This window comes from Pelodiscus sinensis, chromosome 17 (genome assembly GCF_049634645.1).
Source record: "Pelodiscus sinensis isolate JC-2024 chromosome 17, ASM4963464v1, whole genome shotgun sequence".
Lineage (NCBI taxonomy): Eukaryota > Metazoa > Chordata > Testudines > Trionychidae > Pelodiscus > Pelodiscus sinensis.
Window position 1 is genome coordinate 15,499,320 of NC_134727.1, and position 14,181 is coordinate 15,513,500.

Genomic DNA, 14,181 nt, shown 5'->3' on the forward strand with positions numbered 1-14,181 from the left:
CTGGGGGCTAGAAATGTCGACACCCTGTACCCATCTGTTCCAGCCAACCCGTCTGCTTGCATCTTTCAATGCTCACCCTGCCTGGGAGATGCCTTGCTGCTGTGGAGCATGTTCTCAGTGGAGGTCATGTTCAAATGACCCCACCTGTGGGACGTGTGTTGAGCCCCGTGTAAACCTAAACCATACCACAGAATGCAAAGAAACAGGCTGCGGGCTGCACGTGGCCCACAGGCCACATGTTGAGTAGCTCTCTGGTAAGAGTGACAAGCTGGAGGTATTCTTGTTAAATGTCTGGTTCCTTGAAGATGGAGGGACCGCTGGGATAATGGAGGAGCAGGCCTCCACTTTGCTTACTGACTCTTGCCAGAGACTAGTAAAAATATTTCTGAAAAGCATTTTTTTTGTTTAGTCTTGGAATACATTTACACACACACATACATACACACACATACACACCCACCCACCCCATTTCATATTACACAAGCAGAACATCATGCTACAATCATTTCCAATTAATGCTTTTAATGGTTTGTTTGCCAGGTGATTTGCCACCCTCTGTATGGTTGTAATTCAAAAACTATTTCACTTAAATGAAAAGATATCATACAGACAGACATATACATAACGTGCAAATCATCCATCCACCCTCTCTGGAAACACATGACCTGTTGATTACCACATAGTGCTTGTTCTGGCTTCGAATTGGCTAAAGAGGAAACCTTTTGTGGAATATCCATATTGAAATACTGTCAGAACATCACTGGCATACTATTCACAAGTCATATTTTCAGTTTTGTAATCTTTTCTCTGTAGCCTCTGAAAACTAGAAATGTCAACTTCCTTGACATTGCCAGGGGTTTAGATTGCTGATTTTTTAAATAATTTGCAACTGCTAAAATGATACAATCTTTCTGGACTGAGGGTATGTCTACACTACAGAGTTAGTTCGAACTAACTTAGGGTATGTCTACACTAGAAAGTTAGTTCGAACTAACGGACGTTAGTTCGAACTAACTTTCCTATGCGCTACACTAGCGCTCCGTTAGTTCGAACTTAATTCGAACTAACGGAGCGCTTAGTTCGAACTAGGTAAACCTCATTTTACGAGGACTAACGCCTAGTTCGAACTAGCTAGTTCGAACTAAGGGCTGTGTAGCCCTTTAGTTCGAACTAGTGGGAGGCTAAGGCTTCCCAGGTTTCCCTGGTGGCCACTCTGGCCAACACCAGGGAAACTCTATTGCCCCCCTCCCGGCCCCGGAGCCCTTAAAGGGCCACGGGCTGGCTACTCACTTTGTGCCAGTTGCAAGGCTGCAAGCACCCGTGCCTGCACAGCCTGCACCTGCCACACTATGAGCCAGCCATCCGAGGGCTCCCAGCCCTCCACTGCTCCCCACGACCAGCCTGGCGGCTCCCGGGAGCCTGCCCGGGGGCGCAAAAGGCGGGCGCCCGCCTGGTCAAGTGCGGAGATCGTGGACCTCATCGAGGTTTGGGGGGAAGCCTCAAATGTCCACGATCTCCGCACTAGCCACCGGAACGCGGCCGTCTATGGACGCATGGCTGCCAGCCTGGCCGCCAGGGGCCACCAGCGCAGCCGGGAGCAGGTGCGCTGCAAGATTAAAGACTTGCGGCAGTCCTACTCCCGGGCCTGCCTGCCAGGGGCTGACCCGGAGGCCTGCCCCCACTTCCATGCCCTGGACCGCATCCTGGGGCCTCATGCCGTCCCTGCCCCCCGGGACGTGATTGACCCCGGGGCAGAGGGACCGCTCCTGGACACCGAGGAGGAGGAAGAGGGCTCTGAGAGCCAGGAGCCTGCTGCCAGCCTTCCCAGGACCCGGGACCCCCGAGGCACCCCACAGAGCCGCTCGCCTGCATCATCAGAGGCCGGGGAGGCGTCCACCTGTGAGTACCCTCGTGTTCCCCTTATGTGTACGGGGGGCTGGGGCGAGAGGGAGCCCCGGGACCGTGCGCCTGGGCCTTGCCCACTACGGAGCAGCAGCTGGGGATCCTGCAGGGGCCCTGGCCTTGCAGAGGGGAGCTGGGTTTCACACACCTGGGCCCCTGGGGTAATTGACCGCTGGTCTTCTTGCACCACAGCTGCAGCACCGGGGACTGCAGGGCGCACCACCCCGCCTGCAGCAGCCGCCCGCGCCCGGGCAAGCAGGACAGCCAGGAACCAGGAGGACTACCAGAGGCGGCATCTCCGGTTCCTGGACCGACAGCTCCGTCTCCAGGACCACTGGGTCCAGGAGGACCTCAGGCTGCGCCAGAGGAGTCTGGAGGCCCTGGAGGAGCAGGGCCGTGCCCTGCGAGGCCACCTCCAGAGCCTGCTAGACCGCTTTCCATTTCCTCCTCCCCCTGCTCCCCCTCTTGCTCCCCCTCTTGCTCCCCCTGCTCCCCCTCTTGCTCCCCCTCTTGCTCCCCCTGCTCCCCCTCTTGCTCCCCCTCTTGCTCCCCCTGCTCCCCCTCTTGCTCCCCCTCTTGCTCCCCCTGCTCCTCCTGCTCCTCCTGCTTCCGCTCCTGCTTCCTCCACACCCCCTGTCCTCTCTGCCCCCCCCTCCACAACCATTCCCCACCGACGCCCCCGGACCCGCAGTGTGGCGAGACGGGAGAGGCACCCAGACTCCCACCCCTGAGCTTTCCTTTCCCTTCCTCCCTTCCCTCCCCTCCCCTTCCAGCTCCCTCGTCCCAGGTTTCCCCCTCCCTTCTCCCACCTTCATTCCTCCCTCCCCCACCCCAGTTCTGTGAAATAAACAGACGTTTTTGTTGGAAAAACAGGTGTCTTTATTTGACAGTAGGTAGGGAGGGGAAAGGGGAAGGGGGGGGTAGGGTGGAAGAAGGCCCCGGTGGGGCATGCAGGGAGAGGTCAGTCCTCCTCCTCCTCCACCTGGAAGCTCTCCCGCAGGGCTTCCCGGATCCGGATGGCCCCCCGCTGGGCTTCCCGGACGGCGGCGGTGCGGGGCTGACCGTAGTGTCCAGCCATGCGGTCAGCCTCAGCCATCCAGGCTGGCAAGAAAGCCTCCCCCTTCCGCTCACACAAATTGTGGAGCACACAACATGCCGCCACCACGGGAGGGATGTTGTGCTCGGCCAGGTCCAGACGGGTGAGGAGGCATCGAAAGCGGGCTTTCAGTCGCCCGAAGGCCCCCTCCACCACGATGCGGGCCCTGCTCAGCCTGTTATTGAAGGCCTGGCGGGAGGGATTGAGGTGTCCCGTGTAGGGCTTCATGAGCCAGGGCTGCAGTGGGTAGGCGGCATCCCCCACCAGGCAGACGGGCATGTCCACGTCCCCGACCCTGATGTGGCGGTCGGGGAAGAAGGTCCCGTCCTGCAGCCGCTGGCACACGGAGGAGTTCCGGTACACCCGGGCGTCGTGTGCTTTGCCGGACCAGCCCACATTTATGTCCGTCAACTGTCCCCGGTGGTCACATACGGCCTGCAGGATGACGGAGAAGTACCCCTTGCGGTTCACGTACCGGGACGCCTGGTGTTCCGGGGCACGGATGGGGATGTGCGTCCCGTCGATGGCCCCCCCGCAGTTGGGGAAGCCGAGGGCGCCGAATCCCCGGATGACGGCATCCGGGTTGGCGAGGCGGACCACCCTGCGGAGCAGCACCCGGTTGATGGCCTTGACCACCTGCGGAGAGAGACACAGCAAAGCGTCAATCAGTGGGGCGCCCGGGTGGCTGGGAGCGTGCGTGCCCTGGCAGTGCCCCGCGCCCCACTCCCGGAAGCAACCCCCCTGGCGGCGTGTAGTACGGCCGGGACAGCCCGACCCCTCCGGTGCGGGGCGCTTTCGCCTCCTCCCGCCCCCCCCTTTGTCCCTGGGGCGGCCCATCCCCTCCTCGCAGCCCCCCTCCCCCCCGGCTCGGTGGCCGACGAGCGCCGTACCTGCATGAGTACTGCTCCGACAGTGGATCTCCCCACGCCGAACTGGTTCCCGACGGATCGGTAGCTGTCCGGCGTGGAGAGCTTCCAGAGGGCGATGGCCACCCGCTTCTGGAGGGGGATGGCGGGCCTCATGCGAGTGTCCCTTCTTTGCAGGGCAGGGGCGAGCCACTCGCAGAGCTCCAGGAAGGTGTCCCTCCTCATCCTAAAGTTCTGGGTCCACTGTCGGTCGTCCCAGTGCTCCAGGACGATGCGGTCCCACCAGTCGCTGCTGGTGTCCAGACGCCAGATGCGGCGGGGCACGCCGGTGCCGGGGCGCCGCCGCGGCTCCTCCACGGCCCCCAGGGCGGCCAGGCGGAGAGGCAGGGGGCTGACGTTCCCCTGGTGGTGCCAGGCAGCCTCGAGCCATTGCTGGCAGGCTTGCAGCAGCAAGTCCAGAACGTGCACCAGAAGGTGCAGGGCGAGCCGTGGCTCCATGTTGCCACCTGCGGCGGCCCCCCCGAAGGGAAGCACCGACACAGACGGGCACAGAGACCGACGCTTTGCTGTCCCTCGGCGAGGTTGGCAAGCAAGCAGGAAAAGCTGAGAACCGGCTGTCCAGGGGGGGTCCCTTTAAGCACGAGCCTCAGATAGCCTCAGACAGCAGCCACACAAAGCAACTGCTGACCTGATGCCCTGCCAGAACCGGTTTCAGCTGCCCTTAAATGCCCCCCTGCGTCCAATCAGTGTGGACGCGCTAGTTCGAACTAGCAAAACGCTAGTTCGAACTAGTTTTTAGTTCTAGATGCGCTAGTTCGAACTAGCTTAGTTCGAATTAACTAATTCGAACTAAGTTAGTTCGAACTAGCGCTGTAGTGTAGACGTACCCTTAGTTCGAATTAGTTAATTCGAACTAAGCTAATTCGAACTAACGCGTCTAGAACTAAAAACTAGTTCGAATTAGCGTTTTGCTAATTCGAACTAGCATGTCCACATTGAGTGGACCCTGAACAGGGCTTAAGGATGGCCGGAAGCAGTGCCGGCAGGGCATCAGAGGAGGACTTAGAGCGTGGAGATCCTGTCTCAGGCTAGCCGAGGGCTGCGCTTAATGGGACCCGACCCCCACCCCGGACAGACAGTTCTCAGGAGTGCCCCGCTTGAAAACCAGTCCTGGCTTGGAGTGCCTGGAATGCCCACACTGGGCACATCACAGCACTCGGCCATCAGACCGGCTGCACTTGCCGCAGGCTGCCATCTGGGAAGAGGGGGCAATTGGGGGGCTGCAGGAGAGCTTCCACCCCCAGAAGCCCGCAGAGCCAGCCCAGTCCTCCCCATCGGGGGCTCATGCCCCATTCCTCCCTCACCTCCTTCCACTTACCCTTCCCTAGCCCCCCTTCCTGATGTACAAAATAAAGATAACGTTTCTTCCAACATTGACTCTGTCTTTATTGAACAAAACTGGGGGAGACTGGGAAAAGGAGGTTGGAGAGGAGAAGAGAAAGGCTGGGAGAGGGGAGGGCAACTACAATGATCAGGGGTTGGGAACAGGTCCCAGATGAAGAGAGGCTACAGAGACTGGGACTGTTCAGCTTAGAAAAGAGGAGACGGAGGGGGGACAGGATAGAGGTCTCTAAAAGCAGGGGTTGGGTGGAGAGGGTGCATTCAGAAAAGTTGTTCATGAGTTCCCATAAAGAAGGACTAGAGGACACCAAAGGAAAGGAATGGGTAGCAGGCTTCAAACTAGTAAGAGAAAGTTGTTCTTCACAAAGCAAATAGTTAACCTGTGGAACTCCTTTCTGCAGGAGGCTGTGAAGGCTACAACTAGAACAGAGTTTAAAGGGAAGTGAGATCAAGTCATGGAGGTTGGGTCCATGGAGTAGTCTTAGCCAGGTGATAGGAGTGGTGTCCCTGCCCAAAGTTTGTGGAAGGCTGGAGAGGGATGGCATGAGACAAATGGCTTGGTCACTGTCTTTGGTCCATCCCCTCCAGGGTCCCTAGGGTTGGCCGCTGTCGGCAGACAGGCTACTGGGCTAGATGGACCTTTGGTCTGACCCAGTATGGCCATTGTAAGCTCAGGGCTCAGGGTCGTGGGTCTCAGTGGACCCCCTTGATTTTCATGCACACCTGCTCCTGGGTGGCCAGGCTGGCAGCTCTCCTGCCCTAGACGGCCACTTTCCTGTGCCTAGTGCGGAGATCGTGGACGAGGTCCACGATGTCCGCACTAGCCCAGGAAGATGCCCGCCTCTTGCGGTCCAGGGCAAGCTCCCGGGAGCCGCCAGCCTGGTCCCGGGAAGAGGGGGTGGGCTGGGGGACATCGGGTGGGTGGCTCGATCCGTGCCAGGTGCAGGGTCTGCTGGCTGGGTGCTGGCAGGCTTGCACCTGGCACGGGCACCGTAGCCAGCCCATGCCCCTTTAAGGGGTCTGGGGCCGGGAGGGGGGCATAGAGTTTCCCTGGTGTTGGCCAGAGTGGCCACCAGGGAAACCTGGGGAGGGCTAGCCTCCCACTAGTTCGAATTAAGGGGCTACACACCCCTTAATTCGAACTAGTAAGTTCGAACTAGGCTTAATCCTCGTAAAATGTGGTTTTTCTAGTTCGAACTAAGCGCTCCGCTAGTTCGATTTAAATTCAAACTAGCGGAGCACTAGTGTAGCGGCTATGAATGTTAGTTTGAACTAACGTCCGTTAGTTCGAACTAACATTGTAGTGTAGACATACCCTGAGAGAGGATAGCAGTTTCTTGTAAGAATAATAATGAAGGTAACCTTTCCGATAGAGCATAGCATACCTATGCATCCTTATTACTGTTGGATTTGTTTCCTTCTTGTCATACGCAGGTGGTGATAAGTTTTCCATGTCCACCTTGCAGGATTAGCTGTGCCACTTTTCCAATGGTTCTGAGAGCACCGCTTCAAGTCTATGGTCCTGACTCTTGTGCCTTCACTCCTCTCAGGACGGATAGTCCACAATCCTGTTCTTTGTTGGACCCAGTAACTTGTATACGTGAGTTTCTCCACTCAAGCTAGCCTATATTGAGTGACAGATCCTTTATTGATTGATATTTACTGCATTGTTCGTTTAAATTATAACTTGAGTTTTGCCCCAAAACCCAACTTCTGTCCTCACACACTGATCTCTAACTCAAGATAAATAGTGACTTAAGCTCCAGCTAACTAGGGTTGCCAGATGGTTTCAACAGAAATGCCGGACACTCTTGACATTACATCACAATCTACATCACATCTTATTTAGAAAATACTGGACATTTCTATTTTCTCATTTATATTTTCTCAATCTGTTTCCCGAACAGAAAACTCAAATACTGGACTGTCTGGTTCAAAACCAGACACCTGGCAACCATACAGCTAACTGGGTTGGTGGAAGGGAAGCTGTGCTGATGCCCAAGTATTGCTGAGGCTCACAATAGTAATTAAGAGGGGAGCCATAGACAGAATTATAACAACTCTTCAACTGCTAATCCAGTCATTCAGCTAATCCACTCTTGCACTGTTTTAACTCAAGTCAGTTCATAAAATCATAGAGCACTAGAACTGGAAATTTAGTCCCCTGCCCTCTTGCAAGGACCAAGCACTGTCTAGACCATCTCTGACAGGTGTCTGTCTAACCTGATATTAAATATCTCCACTGATGGAGATTCCACAACTTCCGTTGGCAATTTATTCCAGTGTTTAACCACCCTGACACTTAGAAAGCTTTTCCTAATCATATCATAGAATCATAGAATATTAGAACTGGAAGGGACCTCGAGAGATCAAGTCCAGTGCCCTGCCCTCATGGCAGGATGAAGCACAGTCTAGATCATCCCTGATAAATGTCTATCTAACCTGCGCTTAAATATCTCCAGAGATGGAGATTCCACAACTGCCTTAGGCAACTTACTCCAGTGTTTAACCACCCTGACAGTTAGGAAGTTTTTCCTAATGCCCAACCTAAACCTCCCTTGCTGCAATTTAAGCCCATTGCTTTTTGTCTTATCATCAGAGGCCAAGGAGAACAATTTTCTCCCTCCTCCCTGTGATACTCTTTTAGGGTATGTCTACACTACAAAGTTAGTTCGAACTAATGGACGTTAGTTCGAACTAACTTTGATAGGCGCTACACTAGCGCTCCGTTAGTTCGAACTTAATTCGAACTAACGGAGCGCTTAGTTCGAACTAGGTAAACCTCATTTTACGAGGATTAAGCCTAGTTCGAACTAGCTAGTTCGAATTAAGGGCTGTGTAGACCCTTAATTCGAACTAGTGGGAGGCTAAGGCTTCCCAGGTTTCCCTGGTGGCCACTCTGGCCAACACCAGGGAAACTCTATTGCCCCCCTCCTGGCCCCGGAGCCCTTAAAGGGCCATGGGCTGGCTACACAGTTTGTGCCAGTTGCAAGGCTGCAAGCACCCGTGCCAGCAGACCCTGCACCTGCCACACCATGAGCCAGCCACCCGAGGACACCCAGCCCTCCACTGCTCCCCAGGACCAGCCTGGCGGCTCCCAGGAGCCTGCCCGGGGGCGCAAAAGGCGGGCGCCTGCTTGGTCAAGTGCGGAGATCGTGGACCTCATCGAGGTTTGGGGGGAAGCCTCTAATGTCCACGATCTCTGCACTAGCCACAGGAACGCAGCCGTCTACAGCCGCATGGCTGCCAGCCTGGCCGCCAGGGGCCACCAGTGCAGCCGGGAGCAGGTCCGGTGCAAAATTAAGGACCTGCGGCAGTCCTACTCCCGGGCCTGCCAGCCAGGGGCCGACCCGGAGGCCTGCCCACACTTCCACGCCCTGGACCGCCTCCTGGGGGCTCATGCCGTCCCTGCCCCCCGGGACGTGATAGACCCCGGGGCAGAGGGCCCGCTCCTGGAGACGGAGGAGGAGGAGGAGGGCTCTGAGAGCCAGGAGCCTGCCGCCAGCCTGCCCAGGACCCGGGACCCCCGAGGCACCCCACAGAGCCGCTCGCCTGTGTCGTCCGAGGCCGGGGAGATGTCCACATGTGAGTACCATCGTGTTCCCCTTATGTGTACGGGGGGCTGGGGCGAGAGGGAGCCCCGGGACCGTGCGCCTGGGCCTTGCCCACCAAGGAGCAGCAGCTGGGGATCCTGCAGGGGCCCTGGCCTTGCAGAGGGGAGCTGGGTTTCACACACCTGGGCCCCTGGGGTAATTGACCACTGGTCTTGTTGCACCACAGCTGCAGCACCTGGGGCTGCAGGGCACACCACCCCGCCTGCAGCAGCTGCCCGTGCCCGGGCAAGCAGGAGAGCCAGGAACGAGGAGGAGTACCAAAGGCGGCACCTCCGGTTCATGGACCACCAGCTCCGCACCCAGGACCACTGGGTCCAGGAGGACCTGAGGCTGCGCCGGAGGAGTCTGGAGGCCCTGGAGGAGCAGGGCCGTGCCCTGCAAGGCCACCTCCAGAGCCTGCTCAACCGCTTCCCATTTCCTCCTCCCCCTTCTCCTCCTGCTCCCCCTGCTCCCCCTTCTGCTTCCGCTCCTGCTTCCTCCACACCCCCTGTCCCTCCTGCCCCCCCCCCACAACCATTTCCCACCGACGCCCCCGGACTCGCAGTGTGGCGAGACGGGAGAGGCAGCTGGACTCCCACCACTGAGCTTTCCTTTCCCTTCCTCCCTTCCCTCCCCTTCCAGCTCCCTCGTCCCAGGTTTCCTCCTCCCCTCTCCCACTTCTCCCCTCCCTCCCCCCACCCCACTTATGTTAAATAAACATACGTTTTTGTTTGAAAAACAGGTGTCTTTATTTTACAGTAGGTAGGGAGGGGAAAGGGGAAGGGGGGTAGGGTGGAAGAAGGCCCCAGTGGGGCATGCAAGGGAGAGGTCAGTCCTCCTCCTCCACCAGGAAGCTCTCCCGCATGGCTTCCCGGATCCGGATGGCCCCCAGCTGGGCTTCCCGGATGGCGGCGGTGTGGGGCTGACCGTAGTGTCCAGCCATGCGGTCAGCCTCAGCCATCCAGGCTGGCAGGAAAGCCTCCCCCTTCCGCTCACAAATTGTGGAGCACACAACATGCTGCCACCACGGGAGGGATGTTGTGCTCGGCCAGGTCCAGACAGGTGAGGAGGCATCAAAAGCGGGCTTTCAGTCGCCCGAAGGCCCCCTCTACCACGATGCGGGCCCTGGCCAGCCTGGCATTGAAGGCCTGGCAGGAGGGATTGAGGTGCCCCGTGTAGGGCTTCATGAGCCAGGGCTGCAGTGGGTAGGCGGCATCCCCCACCAGGCACATGGGCATGTCCACGTCCCCGACCCTGATGTGGCGGTCGGGGAAGAAGGTCCCGGCCTGCAGCCGCTGGCACACGGAAGAGTTGCGGTACACCCGGGCGTTGTGTGCTTTGCCGGACCAGCCCACATTAATGTCCGTGAACTGGCCCCGGTGGTCACACACGGCCTGCAGGATCACGGAGAAATACCCCTTGCGGTTGACGTACCGGGACACCTGGTGTTCCAGGGCACGGATGGGGATGTGCGTCCCGTCGATGGCCCCCCCGCAGTTGGGGAAACCGAGGGCGCCGAAGCCCCGGATGATGGCGTCCGGGTTGGCGAGGCGGACCACCCTGTGGAGCAGCACCCGGTTGATGGCCTTGACCACCTGCGGAGAGAGACACAGCAAAGTGCCAATCAGTGGGGCGCCCGGGTGGCTGGGAGTGTTCGTGCCCTGGCAGTGCCCCACGCCCCACTCCCGGTAGCAACCCCCCTGGCGGCATGTAGTATGGCCGGGACAGCCCGACCCCTCCGGTGCGGGGCGCTTTTGCCTCCTCCCACCCCCCCCCTTTGTCCCTGGGGCAGCCCATCCCCTCCTCGCAGCCTCCTCCCCCCCGGCTCGGAGGCCGACGAGTGCCGTACCTGCATGAGCACCGCTCCGACGGTGGATATCCCCATGCCGAACTGGTTCCCGACGGCTCGGTAGCTGTCCGGCGTGGAGAGCTTCCATAGGGTGATGGCCACCCGCTTCTGGAGGGGGATGGCGGGTCTCATGCGAGTGTCCCTTCTTTGCAGGGCAGGGGCGAGCCACTCGCAGAGCTCCAGGAAGGTGTCCCTCCTCATCCTGAAGTTCTGGGTCCACTGTCGGTCGTCCCAGCGCTCCAGGACAATGCGGTCCCACCAGTCGGTGCTGGTGTCCAGACGCCAGACACGGCGGGGCACGCCGGTGCCAGGGCACCGCCGAGGCTCCTCCACGGCCCCCAGGGCGGCCAGGCGGAAAGGCAGGGGGCTGACGTTCACCAGGTGGTGCCAGGCAGCCTCGAGCCATTGGTGGCAGGCTTGCAGCAGCAAATCCAGAAAGTGCACCAGAAGGTGCAGGGCGAGCTGTGGCTCCATGTTGCCACCTGCGGCGCCCCTCCCCCCCTCCCGAAGGGAAGCACCGACACAGACGGGCACAGAGACCAACGCTTTGCTGTCCCTCGGCGAGGTTGGCAAGCAAGCAGGAAAAGCTGAGAACCGGCTGTCCAGGGGGGTCCCTTTAAGCTCGAGCCTCAGATAGCCTCAGACAGCAGCCACACAAAGCAACTACTGACCTGATGCCCTGCCAGAACCGGTTTCAGCTGCCCTTAAATGCCCCCCTGCATCCAATCAGTGTGGACGCGCTAGTTCGAATTAGCAAAACGCTAATTCGAACTAGTTTTTAGTTCTAGACGCGTTAGTTCGAATTAGCTTAGTTCGAATTAACTAATTCAAACTAAGTTAGTTCAAATTAGCTCTGTAGTGTACACGTACCCAAAGATACTTGAAAACCACCATCATGTCCCCTCTCAGACTTCTCTTTTCCAAACTAAATAAGCCCAATTCCGTCAGCCTTGCCTTATTAGGTCATTATATTTGTTGCTCTTCTCTGGACCTTCTCCAATTTCTCCACATCTTTCTTGAAATGTGCTACCCAGAACTGGACGCAGTACTCCAACTGAGGCCTAATCAGTGCAGAATAGAGCAGAAGAATGACTTCTCGTGTCCTGCTCACAACACGCCTATTAATGCATCCCAGAATCATGTTTGCTTTTTTGCAAGTGTCACACTGTTGACTAATATTTAGCTTGTGGTCCACTATGACCCCTATATCCCTTTCTACAGTACTCCTTCCTAGATAGTCACTTTCCATTCTGTATGTGTGAAACAGATTGTTCCTTCCGAAGTGGAGTTCTTTGCATTTGTCCTTATTAAACTTCATCCTATTGTCAATATCCCAATGTCCAACCTAAACCTCCCTTGCTGCAATTTAAGTCTGTTGCTTTTTGTCCTATCCTCAGACATTAAGAAGAATAATTTTTCTCCCTCCTCCCTGTAACACCCTTTAAGTACTTGAAAGCTGTTATCATGTCCTCTCTCGGTCCTCTCTTTTCCAAACTAAACAAACCCAATTCTTTCAGTCTTCCCTCATAGCTCATGTCTTCCAGACCTTTAATAATTTTTGTTGCCCTTCTCTGGAACTTCTCAAATTTGTTCACATCTTTCTTGAAACTTGACCTGCTTTCTATAGCTAATTCCCAAGTAGGCAATGAGTTACAGTCCCGATTGTCACAGGAATGGGGTGGGGGGCAAATTACCTCCTCATCCCAAGGTAATAAGAGGATAATTGTGACCCCCAGGTTTACAGGCCATGTCCTAAGTTATTCATCTATTCTACCCCATGTTCTCAGCACAGCCTGTGCACTAACCAGCAACCATATCCTAGTCATATTAAAATGTATTTTTAGAACCAAATTTGTGTGTGAAAATGACTATTTAAATGACTAAACCAGAGCTTCATTTAATATATGCTATGTTAATCTATGGGAAGGGGATTTACTTGTGTTTCTCCCATTAACACTAATAGAGTAAGGCTTATAAATCTTTTCACATGATGGAATATTGTAGTCCTCACAGTTGTGCACTTTGTTAAAGTTATAATCAAGGAAATTTCTGTTACTATATGTTAATATCTGTCTATTTTCCATCCTATGCTTCTTATTTCAGGAGCTTTACATTCTTCTTTGAAAAAAATACTGTTTTGCATTTCACATGATCAGTGTGGATGATGATCCCAATGACACAACTGTAAACTGATATAAATAAGGTAATGAAGAGTCTTAATACCAGTACATGCAGATTTGTCAAACTGATTTTTTTGGTCAATTTTCTTTTAAAGCAATCTCTAAATACATAAGGGTATGTCTACACTACCCTCCTAGTTCGAACTAGGAGGGTAATGTATGCATACCGCACTTGCTAATGAAGCCCGGGATTTGAATTTCCCGGGCTTCATTAGCATAAGCGGGGAGCTGCCATTTTTAAATCCCCGCTGCTTCGAACCCCGTGCAGCGCGGCTACACGGGGCTCGAACTAGGTAGTTCAGACTAGGTTCCTATTCCGAAACGAGGTGTACCGGTAGTTCGGAATAGGCACCCTAGTCCGAACTACCTAGTTCGAGCCCCGTGTAGCCGCGCTGCACGGGGTTCGAAGCAGCGGGGATTTAAAAATGGCGGCTCCCCGCTTATGCTAATGAAGCCCGGGAAATTCAAATCCCGGGCTTCATTAGCAAGTGCGGTATGCATACATTACCCCGCTAGTTCGAACTAGCAGGGTAGTGTAGACATACCCTAAGATACCAATGATTTGTACTTCCTGTTTTCAGCATGCACAAAATGTAGGTCATGAGTTCATGAGATGTAGATCATGTTGTGACATAGACTTCTAGCCTATGCATGGAGACCTGAGAAACCCAATCTGTAAAGCTAATGCAGCTTGTATCTTAAACTACAAGACTGACTATACCATCAGTTAGACTGGATATGAGTAGTAAATTCTCACCCTATCTAGTGTATTGAACTTAAATTGCACATTTCATGATTTCATAGAACACTAAAACTGGAAGGGACCTTGAGAGGTCATCAAGTCCAGTCCCTTGCCCTCCTGGCAGGACCCAGTACTATCTAGACCAGGGGTAGACTATAATTTTTGGCCGGGGTAGGGCCTAATCCAGAAGGGGCAGGGCCAGAATGCTTCTGGGCTTATCCACCCCCAGACCATAACTGGTCTGGGAGTGGGGGAGCCCCTTTGTCCCCCCTACCCACTAGGCCCCCATGCCCCGGCAGGGTGGGAAGAGACTTCACACACACCCCTGCCCCTAGGCCCTGATTGGCCTAGGGGGCAGAGGAAGTGCAGGAAGCCTCCTCCCACCCTGTGAGGAGCGTGTGGCACTTTGAAGTTCCACGCAAGCCTCGCAGGGACAGGACAGGGCAAAAGAAGCTTTGCGCAGCTCCCCCGCCCTCAGACCATGATAGGCCTGGGGGCGGGAAGAGCATAAGAAGCCTTCTCCCGCCCTACCCCCACTCTGTGAGGAGCACG

General features: G+C 55.8%; 1 protein-coding gene across 1 annotated transcript; it reads left to right on the forward strand.

Annotated features, from left to right (window-relative positions):
• Positions 1 to 958: 958 nt before the first annotated feature.
• LOC142818708 (uncharacterized) lies at positions 959 to 2,826 on the forward strand. Its single transcript, XM_075900210.1, has 2 exons — positions 959 to 1,899; positions 2,095 to 2,826. Exons 1-2 carry the CDS (start codon positions 1,350 to 1,352, stop codon positions 2,631 to 2,633), a joined length of 1,089 nt encoding a protein of 362 aa, XP_075756325.1. The 5' UTR covers positions 959 to 1,349; the 3' UTR covers positions 2,634 to 2,826.
• The last annotated feature ends 11,355 nt before the right edge of the window (positions 2,827 to 14,181 follow it).